General features: G+C 40.3%; 2 protein-coding genes across 7 annotated transcripts in view; both read right to left on the bottom strand.

The window, feature by feature from the left end:
* Window positions 1–21,783, bottom strand: part of mtus1a (microtubule associated tumor suppressor 1a) — a 32,888-nt gene extending 11,105 nt beyond the window's left edge. Inside the window, exons 1-8 of one of the 5 annotated variants that reach the window (XM_020595572.1) lie at window positions 21,598–21,773; window positions 21,057–21,134; window positions 14,534–16,656; window positions 14,078–14,309; window positions 12,694–12,909; window positions 10,222–10,308; window positions 9,761–9,880; window positions 3,375–3,595 (exon numbers count right to left, since the gene is read on the bottom strand). In XM_020595572.1, the coding sequence (XP_020451228.1) occupies window positions 3,375–3,595; window positions 9,761–9,880; window positions 10,222–10,308; window positions 12,694–12,909; window positions 14,078–14,309; window positions 14,534–16,555 (2,898 nt within the window). In that variant the 5' untranslated portion in view covers window positions 16,556–16,656; window positions 21,057–21,134; window positions 21,598–21,773. The other 4 variants (XM_020595570.1, XM_020595571.1, XM_020595573.1 and 1 more) reach the window with 4 other exon arrangements.
* A 123-nt stretch (window positions 21,784–21,906) lies between these two features.
* Window positions 21,907–23,496, bottom strand: part of sybl1 (synaptobrevin-like 1) — a 6,748-nt gene continuing 5,158 nt past the window's right edge. For both annotated transcript variants that reach the window (XM_020595578.1, XM_020595579.1), the window contains exon 8: window positions 21,907–22,865. In XM_020595578.1, coding sequence (XP_020451234.1) covers window positions 22,797–22,865 — 69 coding nt within the window. In that variant the 3' untranslated portion in view covers window positions 21,907–22,796. The remainder of the gene's footprint in view (window positions 22,866–23,496) is intronic.

Raw genomic sequence — 23,496 nt, 5'->3', positions numbered from 1 at the left:
CCCCGGAGGAGCTGGAGGAAGTGTCTGGAGAGAGGGAAGTCTGGGCATCTTTGCTTAGACTGCTGCCCCCGCGACCCGGTCCCGGATAAGCAGAGGAAAATGGATGGATGGACTGCAGATGTGTTTGGATATGGATGCTTTTGATATTTGAATTTGATATCCAATTTCTCAGCTGGTAATGCCTCTGCAACTCTAAGGCACATCTAGCCAGTGTCCCCCGTGTATAACGATGATACCATGTCAGGTGTAGAATAACACTTGATGGTAGACTGAGATCAATGACTAACTGCCTCAGATCACATTCCAATTTCCTGGAAATACTATGAAAATTAGAATACCAGTAAAGGAAATATCTCTTCTTTAGGTATTTGAACTGTGCCTTTATCCTTAAAGTGAACTGAAACGTGTCACAACATTTTCTCATTGAGAGAAGGTATGGCAAACCAGGTCCACTGTTTACGCAACCCATCTAAACAGATAAGAAGCAGTGCTCAGTCTTTACTTAGTGTTTGGCTGCTGTTCATAACCATATCAAGTCAACAGCTGGAACATTCTCACACTATGATGGGAACATCCAGCCTCCTATCCTTGGTCTTAGAAGTGACCAGCAGATTCCAATGGGCAAACCTGTACAACAGACCTCCCCATTAACACAATTCATACACAAATGTTAGTTTTCTGTATTTAAATTGAATACAACCTACAGAATGTTAAGTAGGTCTTAGATTCAGTATGTATGAATGTCCACTAGAACCACTGTTTGCAGTGGAGGGGGTGAAAAAAGCAAAACATGCTGTAGTTAAAGTAGATTCACTGAGGCTGAGACAGCTGCTTCTCCATAGAGGAACAAATATGCTGTGTTTGTTTGTTGATGTAATCACTTTCCCAACCCTGCTGCCCAAACAGAGGAATACGAGTCAAACATCAGTGACTGGAGATCATGCACTGTGCCTTAAATACCAGCTGTCACATTGCATGGGCCAGCATCTGGTATATTTAAACATTTTCCTCCACCTTTGTTTAGTATGACTGCGCATTTACATCCGTCATTTCCCTCCACATTACTCTCAAAATTTACATTTCTACTGGTTTCCAATACCTGGAATGTAAACTTGAGCCTCAACAGGTAAAAATGTTACCTAGATGGCTCCTAAACATCACAGAAATAAATGTCAATTTAACTTAAGTGCATAGTCAGAACATCTATATTTTTCACCTTTTTGATCAGTGGTGCAGTGCAACTTGTAGCAGAATTAGGCAACAGTACTCACTGAAGCTAAAATTGGACTGATGATAAACTGTCACCACAGCAGCTATGACAATGCTGCCAGAAGAGATCTGCCTCATGCCAAACTTGGGAGTAAGGCAGCAGTAATGGGAGTTTCTGTTATCTAGGCCAAAGGAAATAAAAATGAGTGGCTTTGTCTTACAGCTGAGAGAAGCAGCAGATTAACTTCTGAAATTGTTCTCAGCTGCTGATAGCTCAAGTGCACAACAGCAGCTTGTGAAATAACATTGGAACACATTGATGGAGTCAACAACCACTTCTTTTCACTTTGGTAGCAACACAATTTCTCCAGAATCATGTCATGCATACAGAGTCACACCAGGTGCCTTGACTAACTAGAATGAGTCACTACAGCAGCAACTAGTATATGATCCCTTACCCACAAACACTGCTAGACTCTGGCAGGACTGCCTATCACACAATTTGGGACACTACAGCTACAGTAGGGACTGAAATTGGGTTGTTGCTGTAGTGCTTTTCCTTGGCACAAACATGGTGTCCTGTATGTCTCATCTGTCTGCATTACAGGAATGCTGTACTGAAAAAGTTTGGTGTGTGTGCAGGTTATTTTTAGAACCTTATGTTTGTAGCAACACTGTCAGGTCTAGTGGAGTTCTCGCTTCAAGAGGAAAAACCATGGCAGAGCTGATGCCTATCCCTGTGCTACTCAACAAGGCCTCATCTGACAAAAAAAAAATCAAACACATTTACTGAGCATTATAGTGGTGCAGTGTTTAGCACTGTGACTTCACAGCAAAAGGTTTCAGGGTTGAACCTTGTGGCAGACTGGGCTGTTTGTGTGTAGGTTTTCTCCATGTACTCTGGCTTCTTCCCATGGCCCAAAGACATGCAGGTTAGGTCGAGTGGTGACTCTAAATTGCCCACAGGTGTGAATGTGAGTGTTTGTTATGACTTGTCAACCCTGTGATAGACTGGGAACCTGTCTAAGATGTATCCCACATCTTGCCCAATGTCGACTGGGATTTGTCAACGCAACAGGCATTGTAAGCAAGGGTGTAATGAAGAGTAAAGGGCAACATAACTCTTTAGTATTTGCCAAGTATTAGGCCAATTCTATTAAATGTTAATTTATATTAGACTGCAGGGCTCCTGATGCAGAGATACTTAGAGTCCAAGCACCACATCATTTTTCTTTGACTAGATCATGGAGGTCAAACACTGGGATTGGGTGGAGGGTAACTGATGAGATAAGCCTGTTTGTGATGCACATTGGGAAGAATAATCCCTCTGGGCATCCAGTTACTGGAAGCCAATCATGTGTCATTGCTATTAAAACAGAAACTAAAACAAACCGCAAGCTTAGATATCTATGTTCAGGGTCATGCTTACCTGGCTGAGTAACCTACAAATCTGTGAAAGGTACACCTAGGTACATCTTATCTTAACCATTTAGATATTGAACACCTTAAGTCTTCATAGACGATGTTCAAACAGGAGATCATGCTGCTTCTTTTAGAATGCAGAACACATTGACTCAACTGCTGAAACCCACAGTAATAATAGGCTCTTAAACAAAGCTTAATACCGCTTTGATCCAGGGTTGCTTTAGTTGTTCAGTGCGTGACATTAACATGGCTGTTTTGTGTTGGACAACTTCCAATCATGTCTATGTGCAGCCCCTCATATCCTTAAAGTCACTCTGCACACATGCTGTTGCTATAAACAGAAATGCCATTTGGTTTCCCTTGTATTAACGCACAGTATTTGAAGTTACAACACTTGTTGCTATATTCCAAGGTGGTCATTTAAAGATAAATTCACACTGTGTAAATTAATCTCTTAAAAGCATCCTTCAGCATTAGCTTTAACGTACAGATCAACAACAGCCAAAGACCAAATTCATCTCAGTTTACTGTAAAGTAACTGAAAACTTTGGATAATGCAGCAACAATGACAGATTCTGCATTTTGAACTTTTATTATGGGCATGTTTACGCTAAATGTGATCCCTCAGAACTGTCCAATAGACAATGCAAATTGTAAATTTTTTGATTCAAATGAGTCAGTTTTTAAATGTAAAATTGAAAAGATGCAAAAAAACCTAAGTTCAAATAAAATGGTCTTACCTCAGCCAAAGCTCGCTGCAAGACTATGGTGAGTGCCTCAAATCTGCAGTTACTGGCTGCCAGCACTCCCCTCAGTTTCTGGATGTTGCAGTCCTTCCTTTCAACCTCAGAAAGACTCGTTGGTATCACATCCGGAGGGCCAGTACTCTGGTTGGGCCGGGTCGCTGCTTGCTGCTGAGGGTGTTGTTGGCGGGACCTGGCCTTGGGCTTGTTCTTGTCCACTGTGAAAGAACATGTGTCAAGTGTTGTGACAACATTGATCATCATCATGCCCCCATCGACGAAGTACTGCAGCTGGTAAGACAGCAGTATCACCTAGTGCACATGCTCCTGCCAGGGCAACAGATGCACCAGGCTCCAGTATCAAAGCCCCTGAACTGTTCTGTCCAATCAGCCAGTCTGATAATTCCCGGTGCTGCTCCATCAGCAGCCCAGACATTAAAAGGATCCTTTGGATACAATTAGTTTTCCATGTCCTAATTTAATCTAGTGCTCTGCAGACACTGGTCACCAAGGACAGCTCATTTTAGAAAGGTCATGCTACTGTAGTTTTGATTTACATCAGGTTTCTAAATACTCACCCTTGTATAAATACTACCATTGAACCTTCTGATAAAACATTTACTCCGTCAGTTTGGTGTTCCTCTTTTCTGGCATCTCCATACAAGTACAGTAGAGAAGAAGAACTGACTGATACTGAACATCAGTGCAAAGTTGTTTCTCTGACAGCACAGTCTATAGAGAGTCAAAGTGAAACTGGAACTTCTGGAAGAAAGAAACACCTATTTTAAAGTCCCACTGAAATTTCTAATCTGGCTAATAACTAAAAACCCAGGCTTGGAACAGAGGTGTTTTCAATAGCATTTTGTGAGTTTCTATACACTTGCTTACACTAAAATGATGCATTTCTTTAAAAATACATTAACATAATCTGTTTCTGCCAGGCTTTAATGAACACCATTTCCCAGATGTCCAAGCCTGTTGCAGGTGAAACATCACCAGCTGATGCCGGTCGACTGGCAGGTAAATTGAACTAAGGTACAGAGTCGATAGATGGCTGTTAACTATTGCACATCTTCTTACGTTGTTTACAAACGCACAGTTAATGCCATGCTACTTGGACTGCTGAAGTGACATACTGCATGTGTGTACTGCAAAGTAATCACTGGAACTGTAGCTTTTCCAATGCTAAAAAAAAACAACTAATTGACCTTGTTAAAAGCACAAAGATTTTGACTTTCAGTCAAATGTTCTAGTGGTTGGTGGCTTGTCTTTGAATATGAGGGAAAAAAAACCTCAACAGAACAATGATGAATAAATGCTAAATAAAAGATTGCATAGAGTCACTGAAGCTAGTGGAACAGAGGCTAACCAGACGTGACAACATGACTTCAGCTATTAGAATGAAGCAAAGTGTTATGAAGTACAGTATGGAAAGCATGAGAAACACCAGCTTTAAATGTGTGAAATACACCAACACCGGCAGGCTGTGGGGACACTAATTCAGCGAGAACAAGTAAAAAACATCAATATAACTGCTACTAATTTCATAACTATGATAAGCCTACTTAAGACAGTTGGATCAACCATTGTGCACTTTCTAAAATTTATGTATACAAGTAGTGTTGATATTCCTCTATGAACTGCAAAACCTAGAGCATATTCAAGCTAAATATAGGTGCACTATGCAGGGTATCATCTGAGAACATCGTAACATTCCAGAACAGCACTAACATAACTGGGATATAGACATCTGTCTGAGCAAAACAATTGTGCACGTTTTTGGATGCCTTTCAAAAGAGGATCCCCTACATTTTCTATAGGAAGTAAGGAGAAGGTATTCAACATTACGAATGTTAACCATCTTCTTTGTTTATTGCCGTCACCGATGCTGCTGCTGAGCGAACAGCTCTCTGTATGCCATAATCAGAACAACATGACACTGCTGAGAATATCAACGATCCTGGCAGGCCATTAAGGCCAAGCCAACAGAGGAACACTGTTGTGAAGGACAGAACAGGGAACAGACCAAAGTTTGGACTCAGGGCAATACTAACACTACAATAATAAAAGCCAGATTCACCCCATCTGAACAAATGCATGCTGCATTCATGCCACAGATCAACTTCAGTTTACACAGGACAGAATGGCAGTTACCTTCTAAGCTAGTTTTCTCAGTGGCCTGTCTGTTGTTTCACAGCCAAAGTAAACCATTCAGCACTAAAGGCACAGCCTTTATAGCAACTAAAACAATATTTTATTTGAATATGCATGGTACAACTGGCAAACCCAAGTACACAATTTATACTATGTACATAGCAAGACAATGTATTTCTGATACAGCTCTAATCAAACTACGGTTCTGTACAGCTCAGCTTTAAATCACTGATGCTGCAGTTTACCAAATCTCTATAGGGTTTTTTTAAAAATAGGATGCCCTCTGCTGGTTGTGCACAGAATACAAGAGACTTGTATCCAAGTCAAACATGCCTGCATACAGACGAAAGCCCGGCCCTATGCCTTCTGATGATTTCCAAGCACTAGACTCTGCTCAGCTCTTATTCACATCAACTTGTGGAAATATCACATTTATCTATATGGTGGTGTAAACAATATGTTAGTATTTGTATGACTCATCCTTCTATGGCGTAACAGAATTTAGTTGTAGTGTCCCTTTTGCTTCCCCTCCTCCGATGTTTACAAAACATGGGCTCTTAAGCCATGTTCACTGTTGCCACTTTCAATATGTACATAAAAGAAAAATTGTCTGCACTTTCCTCCAAGACCAGAAATGGAGTTTATGTAAAAACGTTCTACTGAATTCTAAAAAGAAATTAATGCTTTCATCCATTTAAATAATCTAGCATGCTCTAAAAAAGTGTCTGGGTTCCAGACCTGAAAATATCAGAGATTTTGGCAACAATTTAGAGACTGAAATAGTGGGGAAGAGATTACAATGACTTCAATCTGACTTTCAGGCAACAAAAAACTATTTGCTTTATCCAGAGAATTTTTTATGAAGCCCATGTAACGTAAATCTAATACTTAAAACTGAATATATGTATTCACACACAGGCAAAGTTCAATATTATTCCTACCTTCAACTTTTCATATTTCATTAAACTGTAATGTGACTGACTTTACACAAGCACAAATGTCTCTCTATTTGACAGTTGCTCCATGGAAACAGAGGACCTGCAGCTTTCGTCAGTGTTCATCACAGGGTTTTATGACACATTACCTCTATTTCAAACTTACTCCCAGACTAAAAAGAATAACTTTATATCAATTTACCTAGTACACTCAACTTCAAATACTTAGAGACTTCACAGCAGTGTTTCTGCTCCTATAAGGAGATGTCACATCATAGCACAAAGCATAGTAGATGATGAGACCCTTCACAATCAGGCACTTGTTAAAATGTTTGGTTGACAGAATACACAACAATAAGTCTCTGTAGCATTTATAGGAGATTGTCTGGTATTTGACTTGAAGTTGTGCTTTTGCTTGTTTAAGTAAAAGATAATCCCATTTCATTATTAAGCCCTTTGAGTTTGCAAACTAAGTTACAATATTTGAACATTAATTTTTGAAAGACAGGGGAGGAATGTGGAAACAATGTGGGAGCCATAGAAAAAGTACTGCATTCCCACATTCATGTTCAACAATCACAACAAAGGTTTCTGTGGTTCGACCTAGAGACCAAGATCCAAAATAACTTTGGTATATCTTCAGGGTGAAACAGGAGTACTGCATGGCCCAGCTAGTAAGCTTTGAAACAATCATTTAAAAAGATCTCAAAAATAACAAGACATCCTGAAATGAAGACATAGGAGAAATTCTAAAGCTTCTTTGTGAATTCATGATTTGTATCCTAAAACACTTGTGCCCAGGGTCATATTTTAGTGACCAAGGTAGGTAAATGAAAGATGATCTGCTTGCTTTGCCAACTAATAAATAGCCATACTAAAAATAGAGCTCAGAAATTGCTAAGACCATAGGTTTACATCAGAGACAAACACTGAGAGCCGTGGCTTAAATATTATAGCCAAGAGACCCTCAAATCATCACAATGCCAAAAATATTTACCACTGAAATAACTGACAGACCTGCCTGGAAAACCATTGTGTTCTTCCAGCACCCTGACAACAGCTGAATGTTTCGAAGCAGACCCTTGACTGTCAAACGCACATGGATGTTCGACAGGGACAGCTTTGGAGACCATAACATCTTTCAAAACCAAGCAAGATGGCTGCTGTTATTAGTTAATAATCACTTAAAAAAATATCTCCAATTTCAGGGACCTCATGCCATGGTGTGCCTGAGTGTATCATGCCTCACATGACAGTGGCACCGACAGAAAATAAATACATCAGTAAAAAGCAATAGTAAGTTACTCCATGGAGAAAGTCTTGAGAAAAGTGAAAGCACCCAGTTCAGCATGGCAGGTCACCCAACTAAAAACCTAATTCCCAGCTGGGAAGGCTGGAATCCCCAAAAGGGTTAAAAGGATAAGCAGTGATTTGTTGGCACAGCCTGATCAACGCAATGGGGGCGGAAAAAAAGTAAATATTCCTTAATCCTCTTGGTAAATCCAGGCTTCAGCCATTCACCAAGCACACGAATCTCTCACAGCAGAGCAAAACAGCATCTCCAAGCCTGATGATGGCGGTGCTGTAACAGCACCAAGATGCTAAACAGAGAGCAGAGGGGGCTGGGTGGTAGAAACAGGAGTGGGAGGAGCAGATGGCAGAACTGCAGCCAATGGGAATTTAATGCCAATCCCCACTGTTCTTCTGATTTACACTCTCTGTGTCACCAGTAGCGGAATGGCAAGTTTTATCAGATGAGCCGAGCTGAAAACAGCTTGGCTCTATGAAAATGTGTCCTTGGCTATGAGTGTGAACTATATTTAAAGTTAAAACTCAAAACAATGTGGTGACTAATTAAGTGTTATAAAATGCATCATGTTTTTCATCTAGTTTCAGTATAACTGTTAAGTTCAACTAGACTGTAAAAGACATTAAGACAGTTGGAGACATTAGACCTTTAGCATATGTTTACAGGAAACGAAGGTAAAAAGAGTGCCCACTATGGATAACAAACGTACATGTTGTGACAACAGTTGTACACTCTGCTCCTGTTCTGGGCTACATTAGGGAATTTCATCCTCATGTTTCCCCCCCCCCAAAAAAGTTGAAAATCTTTATCTCAATCAATTATTCCGGTGTGCTCAAAGTGAGTGGTGCAGAAAGTGAAGGGTTTATGGACTGTGGTTCCTGGTTTAGCCTTGCAGTAAAGTTGCACAATTATGGCAGAAATAATGATTATTTTGGTCAATACTGAGATGATTTTTTTTGAAACAATTACTTATTGACCTTGTAAACACCATGCATTTATTAAAGTCAAGAGGGTTTTTCAATTGAACCATATTTTTAGCATTCCATCTACCCAATTGTGATAGACAGTGCAGAGGAAGTTACTTCTTAATCTATATTTATTTTACAAACAAATCTTTGCTACTTCAGGTTAACAATCTTGCTTGTCATAACCTAAAGAATCACTCAGTCTGCTGGGCTCACCACACCACATACATCCATCTCTCTCCCACTCATTTAACAGTAGGCTACAGTCGCCTTTCATTTTAGGTTGTTCATAACAATTTGCTATTAGCCCACAAGCTTTATATGGCTAAACTGGTGGTGGATAACAGACTATAGGCAAAGCTGAAATGATTAGCCTACTTCTGTCAAGTTGATGCTCAATTTAGCAGGTGTTCTGATAGATTCATCTTCTTGACTTTTTTACTGCACATATAGTAATGAGCTTAGGCATTGTCACCTCAAGTAATGTTTCACTTCACCTGATGTAAGCAAAAAATGCTTGCACAATAAAGCACTCTAGGGTTGTGCTGGATTTATAATAGGCCAAACAAGAGCATTGTTGCAAAACTGAGTGTGGCACAAGCATTTTGTCTTGATTATTTTGTTTTCATAATCAGTGAAAGCCAAAATCTTAATTGAAAATAAAATCTCAGTTGCCAAGCCCTACCTTGCAGGATAAAGAGACATTGCTATACTTTATTGCTGGAGATGGTTAGGGTAGCCTGAGACACTGCAGCAATCAAAGATAGGGCAGGGTAGTAGATGCAAATACAGTATGATAATATATCAGGTCTGTCATAAAATATCATTTTAAGAAGGCTTGGTGCATTAGTAATACAAGGGTTTAAATAGAATACCCATTTTTAATACTCAATAACCACTTATGTCTGAAAAAAATCTGACATCCTTCATGAAAAACCGAAACATTTAATTAAAACAATGGTAATTGATATAGGTTTATTAGGAGCACAAGCTGTGTCCAGCACACAAATAAAGACTTACCCGGTCCACTTGAGGTTATATGAACTAGTTTTGCAGAAGAGGTCCTTTTCAGAGGACTGTGATTAAGATCTGAAGTTTGTTTGCTGGTCAATGCAGCAGACTTGCATGTTGTGGTCAAAACTGTTAAAAGCAGAAGATTTGGAGCTGGAGTGAGATCAAACCTACTGTTAAAAACTGACAACAAAATAGATGTAGATTAATTCAAACAAGATCACACAGACATAATTATAACAACTTTAACAGGGCCTTTTCCCTTATAAACAAACATTTCCCTTTAAAAAAAAACAACAAAAAAAAAAAAAAAAAACTGCCATTTCAGTTACTCTAAAAGTGGGGGTTCAGAAAGGAAGACTTACATCAGATAAAAGATTTAAGCTCAATAACAATAAGATCAGAAAAAGAGACTATCAAATGCATAAATAAAATGCATCCACCATACGTGTACTCGTGTATGATCTTACTTGGTTGAGTGTTTTTCCCAGGGGTTGAGATGAGCTTTGTTCTAGCTATAATAGATCTGAATGGGGTTGATTTATGTGCAGCTCCACCTGAAAGTATTAATGTCACATCAATGATTTGTAACAAAGTCATATCAAGCTACTTAAAGAGGATGTAAACAAATCATTTCTGGTATGACAAGCACAACCTCTAATGCAACAAGGCAAATAAAACTGTTCAGCTACTGTAGCATATTCTTTGTTATTTGCGATTAAATATACATAAAGATAAAAGAAAATTAATTTAACAAATGATGCAGCTCATGACCTTTATGTCAACATTTTCCATAGCAAGATGTAGCAAATAAAGAAGTCAAATTTAGACACAATAGGGTCAAATGTCTCTTTAGCAGGGAAATGTTTGTATTCTGAACTAAACTAAAATATCCAAAAGCTTTTAGAAAAGTAACTGTAGTTTCTGTAGTCAAATGCTTATCATTCAACTTCCAGTCTCACTTACTTCTCCAAATCTTTCCATCTTTTCCATTAAATGCAGTTAACAAAGGGATGATACAAAAGCGATAGGATCCAATGAGCAGACATGTCAAGAGGGTGAGATCACAGTTGGATGCTGCACTGCCCTGTGCCATTAAAGACGAGTTGTTGAACGCATGAACTGGAAATTCAGTCCAAGTACAGCTTCGAAGTCCTATGTAGTCAGCCATTGGTTATCAATTTAAAGAAAAACTAGCTAAATGGCTCTTTCTGTCCACCTCAGACAACATCAGTTGTAGTGGATGTCTGCTGCTCCTCCTGCAGGCAACACTGTGTGTGAACTAGAGTGGAACAGACCCCGCTGCCTTGACAACCATGCAGGGGGGGTCCTCTCAGCCAATCAAATCACAGAATCTAAATGTTGATGAAGATGCTGGGAGTCACTGTTTATAAAATACACTCCTGAGAAATAAAATAGCACCACAGAGTTCTCATTATAACCAAAGTTCCTCAGGAGTACAAGATGCTCAGACACAGACACTCGGCTCATTCAGAGGACCTCTTATATTCTGACAGATGTAGAAGCACTAAATCAGAGAAAGATTTGCCCTGGGGGAGATTTACATTCAAGCCCAGCTCTGAAGTGTGTCACCATGTAAAAGAGTAGCCATTCCCCTCTATGGCCAGTTGTTCTTAAAGGGTCCATGGCATGCTTTTCCTTGTTTGACTTATCTGCAATGTTACAAGAGTGAATTATCATCTTAAGACGTGACCTAAAGCTCAAATAATGAGGTGTACGTATGTTCTAGTATTTCTATGCTGAAGTAACTCTGTTTATACATGTCTCACAAACTCTCGCTCGCAAGACTTTTGTTCCTAACAAAATTAAAGTATGACTTGTTAATTTAAGGATTTCCTTGAAGGGGCATAAATCCAGGCCGTTGTGCAATCATGTGAGCTTGCCTGACATCCACCGGTGCCCCCACCATATTGGCAAAATGTTACATTACCTTGTTATGTGTATTTTCAATAAAGCCTTTGTGGATATATTTTACCTCCTGTGACCAGAGGATGTGGCAGAAATACAGGGCCTGATATTGCTGCATGTCCAAAAATGTTCCTGTACAGGGACTCACCATTTTACCTTACTGGGTCTAACCTACAAGCAGCCAGCCAGCAAAGCCCCAGGCGGCTGTGACTGATCAGCTCATCAACGCTGGATTCCCCTGGAGCACAGTACCTGTTCATTTGACTGCTTGAGGCCAGTGTGTCTGCTGCATGTGATGTTTTGCTGGTTAACGACCCATGATGTTATTGTTAGCGCTACTACCTGTTAGTGTCACTACATGTTGTGTGGGGGAAGACCCAGCGACCACTGGTTGGATTTACCAACCTTGGAGCTACTTGAAAGGGAGTGATGTTTCCACTACTTGGTGGGACTTAACCATAAGAAAAGAAAAAAAAAGAAAAGGTGCATGTCTGTTAATGCATTGTTCCTGTAATGTGGTAGAGAACTGTTATAAGGCTGTAGAGGTTACTATGTCTGCATTATGCCAGTTAAAATATGGGGTTTCTCAATTACTTGCTTGTTTAGAGTGTTACACATCTCTTTTCATCGGTACATATACCATTGTTTACCTATCTATGGAGTAGAAACTCAGTAATGCTGTCACAGTTCATTGTGGTGGCCACTTGCGACACAACACCGGCAGCAGGAGTTTTGTTTTAAGGAAGCGGCTTTGTGGCTCACAGATTCTGAAACAATTACAGACTATTTGGAGTTATGAGGGGTGCCAAGATAATCTAGAGGTACCCAAGCTTAAACATTAAATGGCTGGAAACAAGTAAAATGAGCATGCCATGGGCACTTCAAAAAAAGCTAAATAAAAACTGTGCCTGACCCTAGAAAGCATCCTGTATAACACTGATTTAATACCTTTGTGTAAGAACCCATTTCTATATCCAATTTCTAAAAGCTATGCAAATCCTTGATAGGCTCACCTTGTGTACTCCCAGCACATTCGCCCAGCTCACTTTGACCAGTGAGGCTCCTTGATGGCCCTGGGTTTTTGACTGGTAGTCTAGAAGCAGGTGTAGAGGGAAGGCCAATAGGAGTGGGGCGAGACGGAGTCTGGAATCCATTCAGCTGGGGCTTAATACTTGCTCTGGAAGCATTTCCAAGGGATGGTTCTCCTGACGCTTGCACTCTCTGACTGCCTGGGATGCAATAGAGCACAGATAAACGTAGAGGAGGTCAGAGACATGAAGCTCTTTATTAAAGGCAACTACACAGACTGAGCCCACTGGTATATTGCTCATGTGGTTCAAACCACTTAATGCCTAATAAAGCCGCCAATCTTTATCTTATGACAGGTACACTAGGAGTGTAAGTGCATGTCATGGGATAGTTTAGAGACAATTGTCCAAAATCAAAAACAGTACAAACACACACATACAGTAAGTACATTTAAAAGCATAGAACAGTGTAAATGTTATAAATGAAGGGGAAAAATGATCCCTGGAATCTTAAAACTTGGAGAAAGAAGGTAATCATCATGTTTAGCACAGAACGTACCTCTCTCACTGCATCAAGCATGTCACATGTGATCAAAAAATGTTGTGGTTTAAACAAAATAATGTATCCCGGTGGAGCTTCTCTGGAGCCAGAGCATGAGGGGGTTATTACTTTCTGCTACTACTACTACGAACAGCAGGGCAATGGGGGCTGGCAGTATATCCCCAAGACAAGAAGCCAGAGGTAACATCTGTATACAAGAGTGTTCCTCTGGAACACAACTGAGCTCATGAGGAAACAAACAGTGGGTCTATAGAGTAACTGCCCAATGCCACCCTCTGATGGCAATATTGCTTTACTACAACCTGAATAATGTGCAAGCGTGCAAGTTGAACATAGATATGCAAATAGAAACCCGTCAAATGTTTAGTATGTCTATTTCATTATTCCTGACTTTGAGCTAGTGAAAGACAAAAATGTTGATTAGTCATCTGAACTGTATCAAGCACCGTTAAAACAGTGCTTTGACAGATCTGCTACAGTGCATAACCCCCACCACATACACAAAACTATGTGCTTCTGGTAGTGTCACTAATCCTACATGATTCATCAGGTACATCATTCTCTTATTGCCATTATACACAAGGTTCAGACCTATAACAAATCTGTTTAAACAACAGAGGAAATCATTAGTCTCTGCTTAGTCAGTGGCAGGTGAACATGTTTATGAGGATGTTGATTATGACCTGCTGTCATTTACAGATCAACTTTCTCCTCTGAGAGACAAATGAACAGCTATCACAGGCTCAGTTTATGTGCATATCAACCCAGCACAGGATGCACTTAATGTCCAACAATGGTGGTTCCTACCTGCTGTGCTCCTCTGCTTGGACTGTGGTGTCCATACAACTCCAGAGATCCTGCATTCACCCCTCCCCAGGGCTCCCAGCTTCTGCTTGGTTGACACAGTGGGTGGTCTTGGACTGGGAGGTGGAAGCTGTGAAAATGCTCTTCTTGTTGGTCTAGGTGAAGGTCTTCCATGGATTCTGCTTTTACTCTCATCCCATGTGGTTCCTTCTGTTGTTGATTTGCTGCGCTCTGCCTATAAGAGAGCAATTTGTTGCTTAGTCACTCAGCTCTGTGCTTTTGGCCTTAGCCGGCTCAAACCAAATCTTGGTCTCTACTCTAAAAATAGTTAAATCATTAAATATTTGAGGAAAAGGCTTAATGTGGTGTACAGAAAACATTGCAACAAATATGCTGCATTTGAAAATATGTAATAAATTGTTGAATTTTTAATTGTTTACATTTTAAGTCCATACCCACCAGCAGACTGATCTTTTTAATCACTCTAGTGGAGTTTCCAGTAGGTGTGTTTGAGGCCTCAGACTGTACGGCTCTTTTATTCTGGGAAGAGCAGCTCAGATTGCTTGGTTTGGTCTGGCCCAGGCAGGTGACAGCTTTGGGAACAGTAAAAGTTGCTGAAAAACCTAAAGCCGTTCTCTTGTCCTTTGGCGGCCTAGATGATAAGCTCTCTGATGAGCAGCGAGGCCGTGTGTTGAGAACAGAAGGCTTGTGCTGACTTAAAGTTGAGCCTGACCTAACCTCAGTTTTGTTTGACATACCCTTCTGTGGAGTTAGTTTGGGATCTGTTTGGCCACGTCCATCAGGAGATTTTTTTCTGGGTGAGATGCAGAAGGTCTGGTTGGCAGGATGCTGTGCTGAGGCATCTACTACTTGGCTTGAGGCCGGCTCTTCTGTTTCAGGGTTGCTGTTACTGCACTGGACCGCTGAAGTATGTTTTTGGGGCGCTGGGTTGCAGTCATGTGGGAATGCTTTGTTACTGTCCTGTCCCTCCACAACAGTATGCCCACATGACTCCATCACTGCCACTCCCATGTTGGCAGCATCTGTGTTCACTAGTCTCTTTGCACCACTGAACATTTTAGTTATGGCAGAGACAAGTGTAGAGCTACTCCATACTTTGGCAGGACTAGTCCTGATAGCTTTCCCTCTGTATGCTTCACTGTGTTTATTGTTCACATGGATTTGTGATGATTTGTGATGTGAAGCAGAGCCTGGCACTGCCATTTGAGACACAGCTCCTGTCACACCTTTAGATTTTACACTACTTAAGTCTGATTTAGACAAATTCTTAACTTCAATTTTCTTGACTTTGGTGGATAAAGGCCCAGCTGCCAAATGTTCTTTAGGAGTCACAGAGATTGGCTGCTGTTTAACAGGGTGGAGTCCTAGGCTGCTTGTGTTTTCACTGCAGGGAGACTCTGAAAAGGAGGGGAGGCTGAGTACCTTGTTCCTAGTGGTTTGTACTGGTGTGGAAGTATGAATGCCTTTATCAGTTTCTTGCATAGCTGACATAGTGGACACAAAGGTCTTTACTTGCTCTGGTGTATTTGTTCCAGGGAAATGGGGCAACAACTCTGCTTCAGCACTAGCTAACAGAGCCTCATTCTTCCAATTTTCAGAAGATGTTTCACAACCAAAGCTCATCAAAAGACCCCTGCCACTCTCATTTGGCAGGGTTAGAAGAGAGTTGGATGGTGCCATATCATTTTCCTCAGTGGTAAGCTCATGGCTGTCAGCCAGAATGAAAGTCATACCAAGACATGGATGGCCTATGTTTTCCTCTGCGACTCTTTCTGCAGATTGTTCGCAGACATTCGACAGAGTGGCTGACAGGTTAGATGCAGCAGGGAGTGCTGGATGGCCCACAGCTGTAGAGAGAGATAAATCCTCCAGGGAAGAGACTACTAAGACTGACTGGCCTTCCAGACTGCTGTTCCTCATTACCATTTCCCCAGAGCTCAGGGAGTGACAGCTATTCCTAGTGCATCCTCTCTGGGAAACCTCATATGAACTTAGTTGACTCTCCCTCCCAGCAAAGTCTGGAAACATCTCTGGACTATTACTTCCACCCTCTGTGCTCATACTACAGCTTTGGTATTTCTCTGATCCTGTCTCTTGGCTCCTCATCAATCTCAAATTCTCAATCCAGAAATTCACAGTGGCATTAAGAGGTGTGGTAATAAATGTTTGATTCAGGTTCATGCTTACACTACAGGGCACATCCCCCTGTGGTGCTGTGATGTTGCAGGTTTTATTCACAGGAAAACCTTCGCTGAGACAACACTCCAGCATGCTGACATCAGGGGAGCTACTGGCTCCTCTGTCACTCAGGATTGGAACACTACTGTTGGAGTCAGTTGATGAGGACATGGATGAGTTGCTGCAGTGACTCTCCAAAGATTGACCCAACTGCAGGCCTGTGTTAGGCAGAGGCACTAGGCTCTCAGCTTGATCACTGGACATGGGAAAGGTCTTTGACATTTTAGAATTTATATGGGATCTTGTCTTCTTCTGTAGCTCTAAATAATCCTACATTCAGTTAGTAGCCTTGTAATCCATCAAATGTGATCAGGCACAAATATCTGTAAAGAGAAGGGCAATGTCAAATTTTTACAACCAGAATGACACCATGATCTTTGTAATTTCATGGAATGTTAACAGGAACACCTCAAACTGAGCAACAGACTCATGCCCTGATGTTCCAGCATATGACTTTGCTTAGGGTCACAGAGGGCTTGAGCGGTTTTGGTTAGATGCCTGAAGTAAGATCTGTGGTTAACACAAGGCCAGTACATTTGCATGCTTTGTTCCATTATATAAAATACACCAGTAAATATCCCATTTCTGATGTTTTATGCTTTTATTTGTCCTAAAAAGAGCAATGGCCAAATGAGACTACAGAGGCTTTCTGGGATTTTGCACATCAGCAGCATTTACAGCCTCATTATGTTTAAACTCATGTATCTGCAAATTAGTCTAAGACAGTCATGATCACTAGATACATCAGATCACACTAAGAGGAGTTTGTAGAGAAGGCAAGCACGCCAAGTCAAATTACAGTACATGTTGGAAACTGTCCCAGGACTTTGGTGTAGTTCCTTTATAGCCTAATAGCTTTTTATGCCTGGCGATCGTATTTGGGCTTCAAAAATCAAAAAAGTGGTGTTCACTTGTGAAGATCATCTTACTGAACAAAAAGTATAAATGCCATACACTGTTTGTCACAGATTTTATTTTTTCACAATAATCCAAAAGCCTATTAAAAAATCCAATTGGCTTTTTATCAAGGGAACCAAGGAGATGCTACTTTCCAGGTTGGCCCACAAAATGCATCATCACTATAGCACTCTAAACAGCCATCAAAAATTGGATACTCCAATCATTTAGAACTTAATCCAATAAAAATTCAAAGGTCACTAGGATCATGTTTAGGGAATACTATAGTGCCATGGGTCTGCCATAAGAAGTAAACGGCAGTTGTCAGTGCCAAGTTGACCAGAGTGTTAAGCTTGCTAGCCACTACTACAACAAAACCACCATTGTGGTACATACCACCAGAGACTAAGATATCAGGTCACCAGCAGCCTGAAAATGTTCCATTAGTATGCTGAAATTCTGGTGTATTTAAGTTTAACACTTAAGGGGAACAATAATAAAATACCTAAACACATTTCTAGTGAAAAAATTTTATGTTGTGTAGTTTCACTCTGTATCTTCTTCTACCCCAGTTTAGTCATCTTGAAATACTGAAAACACCAAACATATATCTTGATGGTTAGGAGCAAAACTATTCATGAGACCATACAGTCAGCTGCATTTCTACAAACTTCACTGAGTCGGGGGCACAGTGAGGACAAGTGAGGCTATGCGACTTTCCCCTGACATAAAATGCATAAAACAATTTTTAAAAGTCAGAGCCAAATCAAGACTAGCTGTCCCACAAGGCTATGCATATAAAGAACAGAACTATATCATAATTAGAGCCCTCAGCTGAAACATCCTCCGAGTGTTACTCTACTCTTTAGAGAGGTTTTTACATTTGAAAATATAGATATGCACAATAAATTACATCTGCCTTACTTTCAACACTACTGTTGATATTTCAAATCAGTCCTTGGCCAACAATCCAAATCTGGATGAGTATTAGGGCATGTCTACTCAACAGGCAGAAAAACACACACCTTACTGTACATTTCTCTTTCTACAACCCAATAAAACATACAACCTTGGCAGAAACAGCTCCTCCAAGACCACTGCAGTGCCTTCCCATGTAAAAGAAGGATTCAGAGCAGTGATTTTACTATGTGGCATGCACAGTAAAGTACAATTGCACTGGAGATAAACCACAACCTGACCATGTTTATGGAAAAATAAAATCACAAGATTCAAGTTACAAGTGACTGGGCCAATAAATAGAAAAACATATTAAAACAGGTCTACAATACTTTCCTGTCATTAAAAAAACAGACAAACAAGAGTATGAACTAACTTTTAATACCTCCACTCATCTTTTCCAGTCAGTGACTGCAGTATTAAAGAAAATGCCTCCACAGTCAGCCATGCTGCCTGCTATATCACGTCACATCACTCCATTTTTGCTGATTTTTCCTCCAAGATAATCCAGTAACTTCTTTCCACTAAAAGCGCAAAATTCATCCAACTGGACAGGCAGTGGTGTGTGAGTTTCCTTAGGCCAGACACCACCAGCCCACATTCCACCACTCCTCCCTCCTTGTGTTCAGAGCCAACAGTGCATTAGTAACATCACTGAATGAGGGTGCCCCCTGTGCAGGCATTAGATTGTTTTCTCTTCCTCTCCCTGAGGTAACGTGACTTAGTCCAGCAGGCCTACTGCAGCGCTCTCCTCCAACTAGTCCTTGTGTACGACACTTATCAGTGACTTGGTTGCACACATGTCAAGGTCCTGCTATGGACTGCGCTCAGTGTAGAGTTCCACTCCCAAGTTTACAGAGGGAGCAAGTGAGGGAGACATGAACATGTTGCCCTACCCATGCTGAGCCCAGTGCAGGGGGAGTGGCCACGGCCTGCCCGGCTGAGTTGGCTTTCACTGTTGCTATGCAGCCAAGGTCCCTCTTTCATGAGAATGGATCAGGTGGCTTTTTAGTAAGGGATAAATGAAAAAAGAAGCAGAGTGATGGGAAACCTAGATGCAGGATAATGTTGTACTATGCAGAAACCAACCAGAATATGCACTGAAACGCACTCATTACAAGATAAATTACAACATCCACATGGCAATAAGTTCTCCAATGACAACAGGACTCTCTGATGACATGATCTCACACTGTACACCTAGAGCTTGACACTTAGCCCTGACACAACAGCAGTGGGGTGACACCATAGTCTAAGACCCACGCCGTTGCTACTTAAGGCCCATGGGAGCTACAATTTAATCTCGACTAGTGGCAATATATGATCTTATATCCTGTAAAACCTCTAATTTAGTGAGTCTTATGTAATCTATGCATTTCAAGATTGTTAAACTGGCACGTGAAGATGAATGTAAATGTGATGTCCATTTTCAACATAATTTTACAAAAAAAAGCACCCTTAGGCTCTCCAGCCCAAGAGTTAACACTTCAATGATATACATCAGCACCTAAATACATTCAAAACAAGTGCTTGACTGAAATTCCTCTGACCTGCATGGTCAACTGTCAGTTACTGTGGTATACTGATTGTGTCATAACCATTCTGCCTTGTCAAAAAACAAAATGGGGTTATTTTATAATTGGTTCAGATTAATGGTCGAAAAATTCAGTGTTTGATATGGGATCTCTCAAAGTACATGTTTATCTTTAGACAATTTCATGCAAAACAATATCTTCAAATTGCATTATACATGTAAAAAGTGTAAAGTGAGAGCAATAGAATATTGCTTCTCTATTTCTGAAGCCCCTCAGGCAGCACGCACACATCCTCAAATGGCCTTTCCTTGCATTTGCATAGGTGACTGGGTATATCAATATCAAACAGTGAGTAGCTGTATGAGTAGAAGGAGCAGCCATCAAAACCCTGTCAGAAAGCTGTCCCACACCACAGTAGGGCAGCAGGTCAAACTGGGGCATTCCAGCCAGCATACCACAGGGACAAGGCTGGCCTCTATAAGGATCAAGGCAGGAAAGCCAAACCAGTGAGCCTGGTTAGAAGAACAGCACTATCAGTCTGAATTTTAGCCTGTCTGCTCTAGCATGAAGAAACAGAAACAATGTCATCTAGTGAAAAAAAAGAAACATGTCATATGTGTCAGCAGCCATAGCTCTTTGTTTTATTATTCTAAACTTTGATGCATACACAGACATATTACTGATGCATTTCCATATTAAAGACTCCAACTGATCAAATCTGTACCAGATGCATTTGAAAGCCTTGAATACAGTAAGTTGGACCTTTATTTATTTATTATTTTGGTCAAGATGCTACGTCCATGTTGACAAATATTCAAGCTTGTCCTGAACTACTGTGTCAGATACACCCTATATTTTTGAGACTAGTGTTTGTGGTGTTGTACAGTACATAAGGTGGCTATATATAAAGGTATCTGAGTTAAACTGACATTGGAAAAAGACTTAGAAAAATAAACTGGACTAGGCTTTTAGGTCCAAGACGTTTCACCTCTCATCCAAGAGGCTTCATCAGTTCTGTTTTCAGCTTACTATGACCTGGATGAATTAGAATCTGACATCTTAAACTGACATTGTTTCTCCTTGCAGTGCAATTAACACCTCAACCATATAGAAACTGGCTTTAAAATCACCACAATTTAATGAAGTTGAAGGCAGATGCTCCACATTCACTAAGTCAACGATGAGTATTTAAAGGGACAACAACTACCTGATTGAGTGTGTTCGTAGTACCTCGTTCCTCTGGCTCCTCTAATCACATGAAGTTGCAAGTACCTTTTTTTTTTTAAACTAGCAAAGCAAGTGGCTCCTTGCACAGAACCATACAGACTTTGTACCTGACAAACAGTCCCAGTGTGAATCCTCCTGCTGCCGCAAATCAGGTTTATTAGATTAGGAGTAAACATAGGCTGCATCTACAAATAGCAAACAAGTCCATAGATGGTTCAAAACGGCAGATTAGGAGACACCTCCAAATTAAATGATTAAGATAGTCTTATGCTTAATCAAATGCCCCGGTATTGGCTTAAATGTGTACGTTAGCGTTGAATAAGGCTAAAGCTAAGTAAAAACACGGCAGACCACCACTAACGTTAACGTTACACGAATTTCAACCGTCGCGGGGGAAAAAAGCGGTTGACAAAAATTAGCAGTTATGCTAACTAGCTAACCAAATGTTACCTTTAAAGCAAATAAAAACAGTTTGGTGTAGCGATAATTTATAACACGTGAGGTGTAACTTTTTGTAACTCAAATATAACAGTTACAACCAAACTAGCTAAGTAAGGTGTGGTGGGAAACTGCCTTGCCGCCTGTTAAAACACAGTAAAATACTGTTGAGTGTCTTAAAACACAATTAAAAAAAAATCAAAACTCTACCTGTCACACGACCGACCAACATTAGAACGGCTCTGGCCAGGCACCAAGCCCAGATGAGCAATTATTTTCACCTGGTCGCTTCCTTTTCTTTTTGTCCTTCAGCCAACAGACTGCTCATAAGGGAGAATGAACAAGTGCTATTTGCTTGAACTTTGACACGATGTGATGAGTTGGCGCCCACTTCTGAAAGCCATACACAATTTGTTTTTAATAAATTAATGACATTTTTGCCCTCATCACTCCAGCCCTTACCATTATAACCAGGTGAAATAAAAATCGTTTATTTTACATTTCAGGTGCAGAGATCAACCACTTGATATCATCAGGTTTTATTAACAGGAAGCAAATTATGTACAATGTAAAAAGTGCATGGTGTTAACAGAAAGAACATATGAGCACAGTGAATACCCCAACACAGATAAAGGTTGATAATGCACTACCAGTTCCACATGTGGGAAAATTTTTTTCTCAAAAATCAAGCTTGATTTTAAATAACCATTACATCTTTTGAATTATAATATCAGTATCAGTATTTATTTGTATGATCATATCTAGTATTTTACAACATCCACTTTAGGAGGTGATCTGTGCTTGGTGATAAAACATGTAAATCAGAAAATCTGTATACTGCATCAGTTTGTCAAAAATTTTGTTTTCAGTTATACACAGGACCAGACACTGTACTGTAGGAGTCCTTCTTGGTGGATCTGCCAACACACTATAAATGCTTCTTATACTTGCAAGTCCTATATGCCTCTATTAATGGAAAAGCAGGACAATTACAAAAAAATTTTTTCTATAATTGTGGTTGGTTCTGTAACCAGTCTGAATGGAATAATTACATAGACAGGTCCAGGAAGGTATCACAAACTGATCCATGTGCATGAAATGGGATGAATGTACCAGACTATGATAAATCAAGATTATTGTTGCACATCAGTTAGGCCACATGGCTGCTGTCCTTTAGTGTGGGGATGAGGTGGGACTCCCGGTCCAGAAGGCAAGTCAGTGCACACACTATTAAAGAGGAGGAGTCAAGGAAGGAGGCAGGAGGAGGAGCAGCAGGTGTCTTCCAGGGATGAGCAAAGCAAGAAACGTTTTGTTTCCTTCTGTGTCCGTGAGCAAGCAGAATCAAACAGGCACGTCTTCCCCACATCCTGTCTTCCTTTATCTCCCTCTCTTTTAGCTCTATTCTGCTCTCATTTGTTGACACAAGCAGACCAGCTGAGGCCTCCACATGCAGCAGAGACAATAATGTAAAGAACCACCTGAAAAAATGAGACAAAATTCACTTCCTGTGCAACAGTCTGATTGATCACACAATACGTCATACAGTTAGAACAAGGCATGCAGGGATAATTCCTTTAAACACTGTCAAACATTCCTTAAGAGCTCTGTTAGGAAAGATCAATGCTACAGTGTGTTTTCTGGTAAGCTTGTTTTTAATAAGTTATTTGATGATATATAAAGGGGTGTATTTCAAATGATTTGACAGCTTTGACTGGCGGTTTGATGCTGTCACTCCTCTTCTAGTCACTACTGTGCAGAATCTGGTTGTAAAACAGCAAGATGGCAGCTGTATTCACAATATTTTTGCTTCATTTTAGCACAGTAGAGGGAAGTGGTGATGCAATGTCCATTGTATATATGCCAATGACTTTGACAAACAAATGTAATAAAGCACATGCAGTTAGAACTCCTAGACTTTGGAATACCCATATTTATTACTTTGTTAGTGTTTCATCCCATTAGGTTTTGTTCGGTTGCTGTTTTATTCACTTTATATTTTTTGGGTTCTTATTGGTACCCAATTTTTTATGTTCTCATTTTCCTGTTTTTATAGTAATGTACTTTTTAACAGTGTTTTGAAAAGTGCTATATAATTACAGTATATTATTA

This window comes from Monopterus albus, unplaced genomic scaffold, assembly GCF_001952655.1.
Source record: "Monopterus albus unplaced genomic scaffold, M_albus_1.0 scaffold27.1, whole genome shotgun sequence".
Taxonomy (NCBI): domain Eukaryota; kingdom Metazoa; phylum Chordata; class Actinopteri; order Synbranchiformes; family Synbranchidae; genus Monopterus; species Monopterus albus.
The sequence above is the reverse complement of the archived record's forward strand: the minus strand, read 5'-3'. Positions and strand labels throughout refer to the sequence as shown.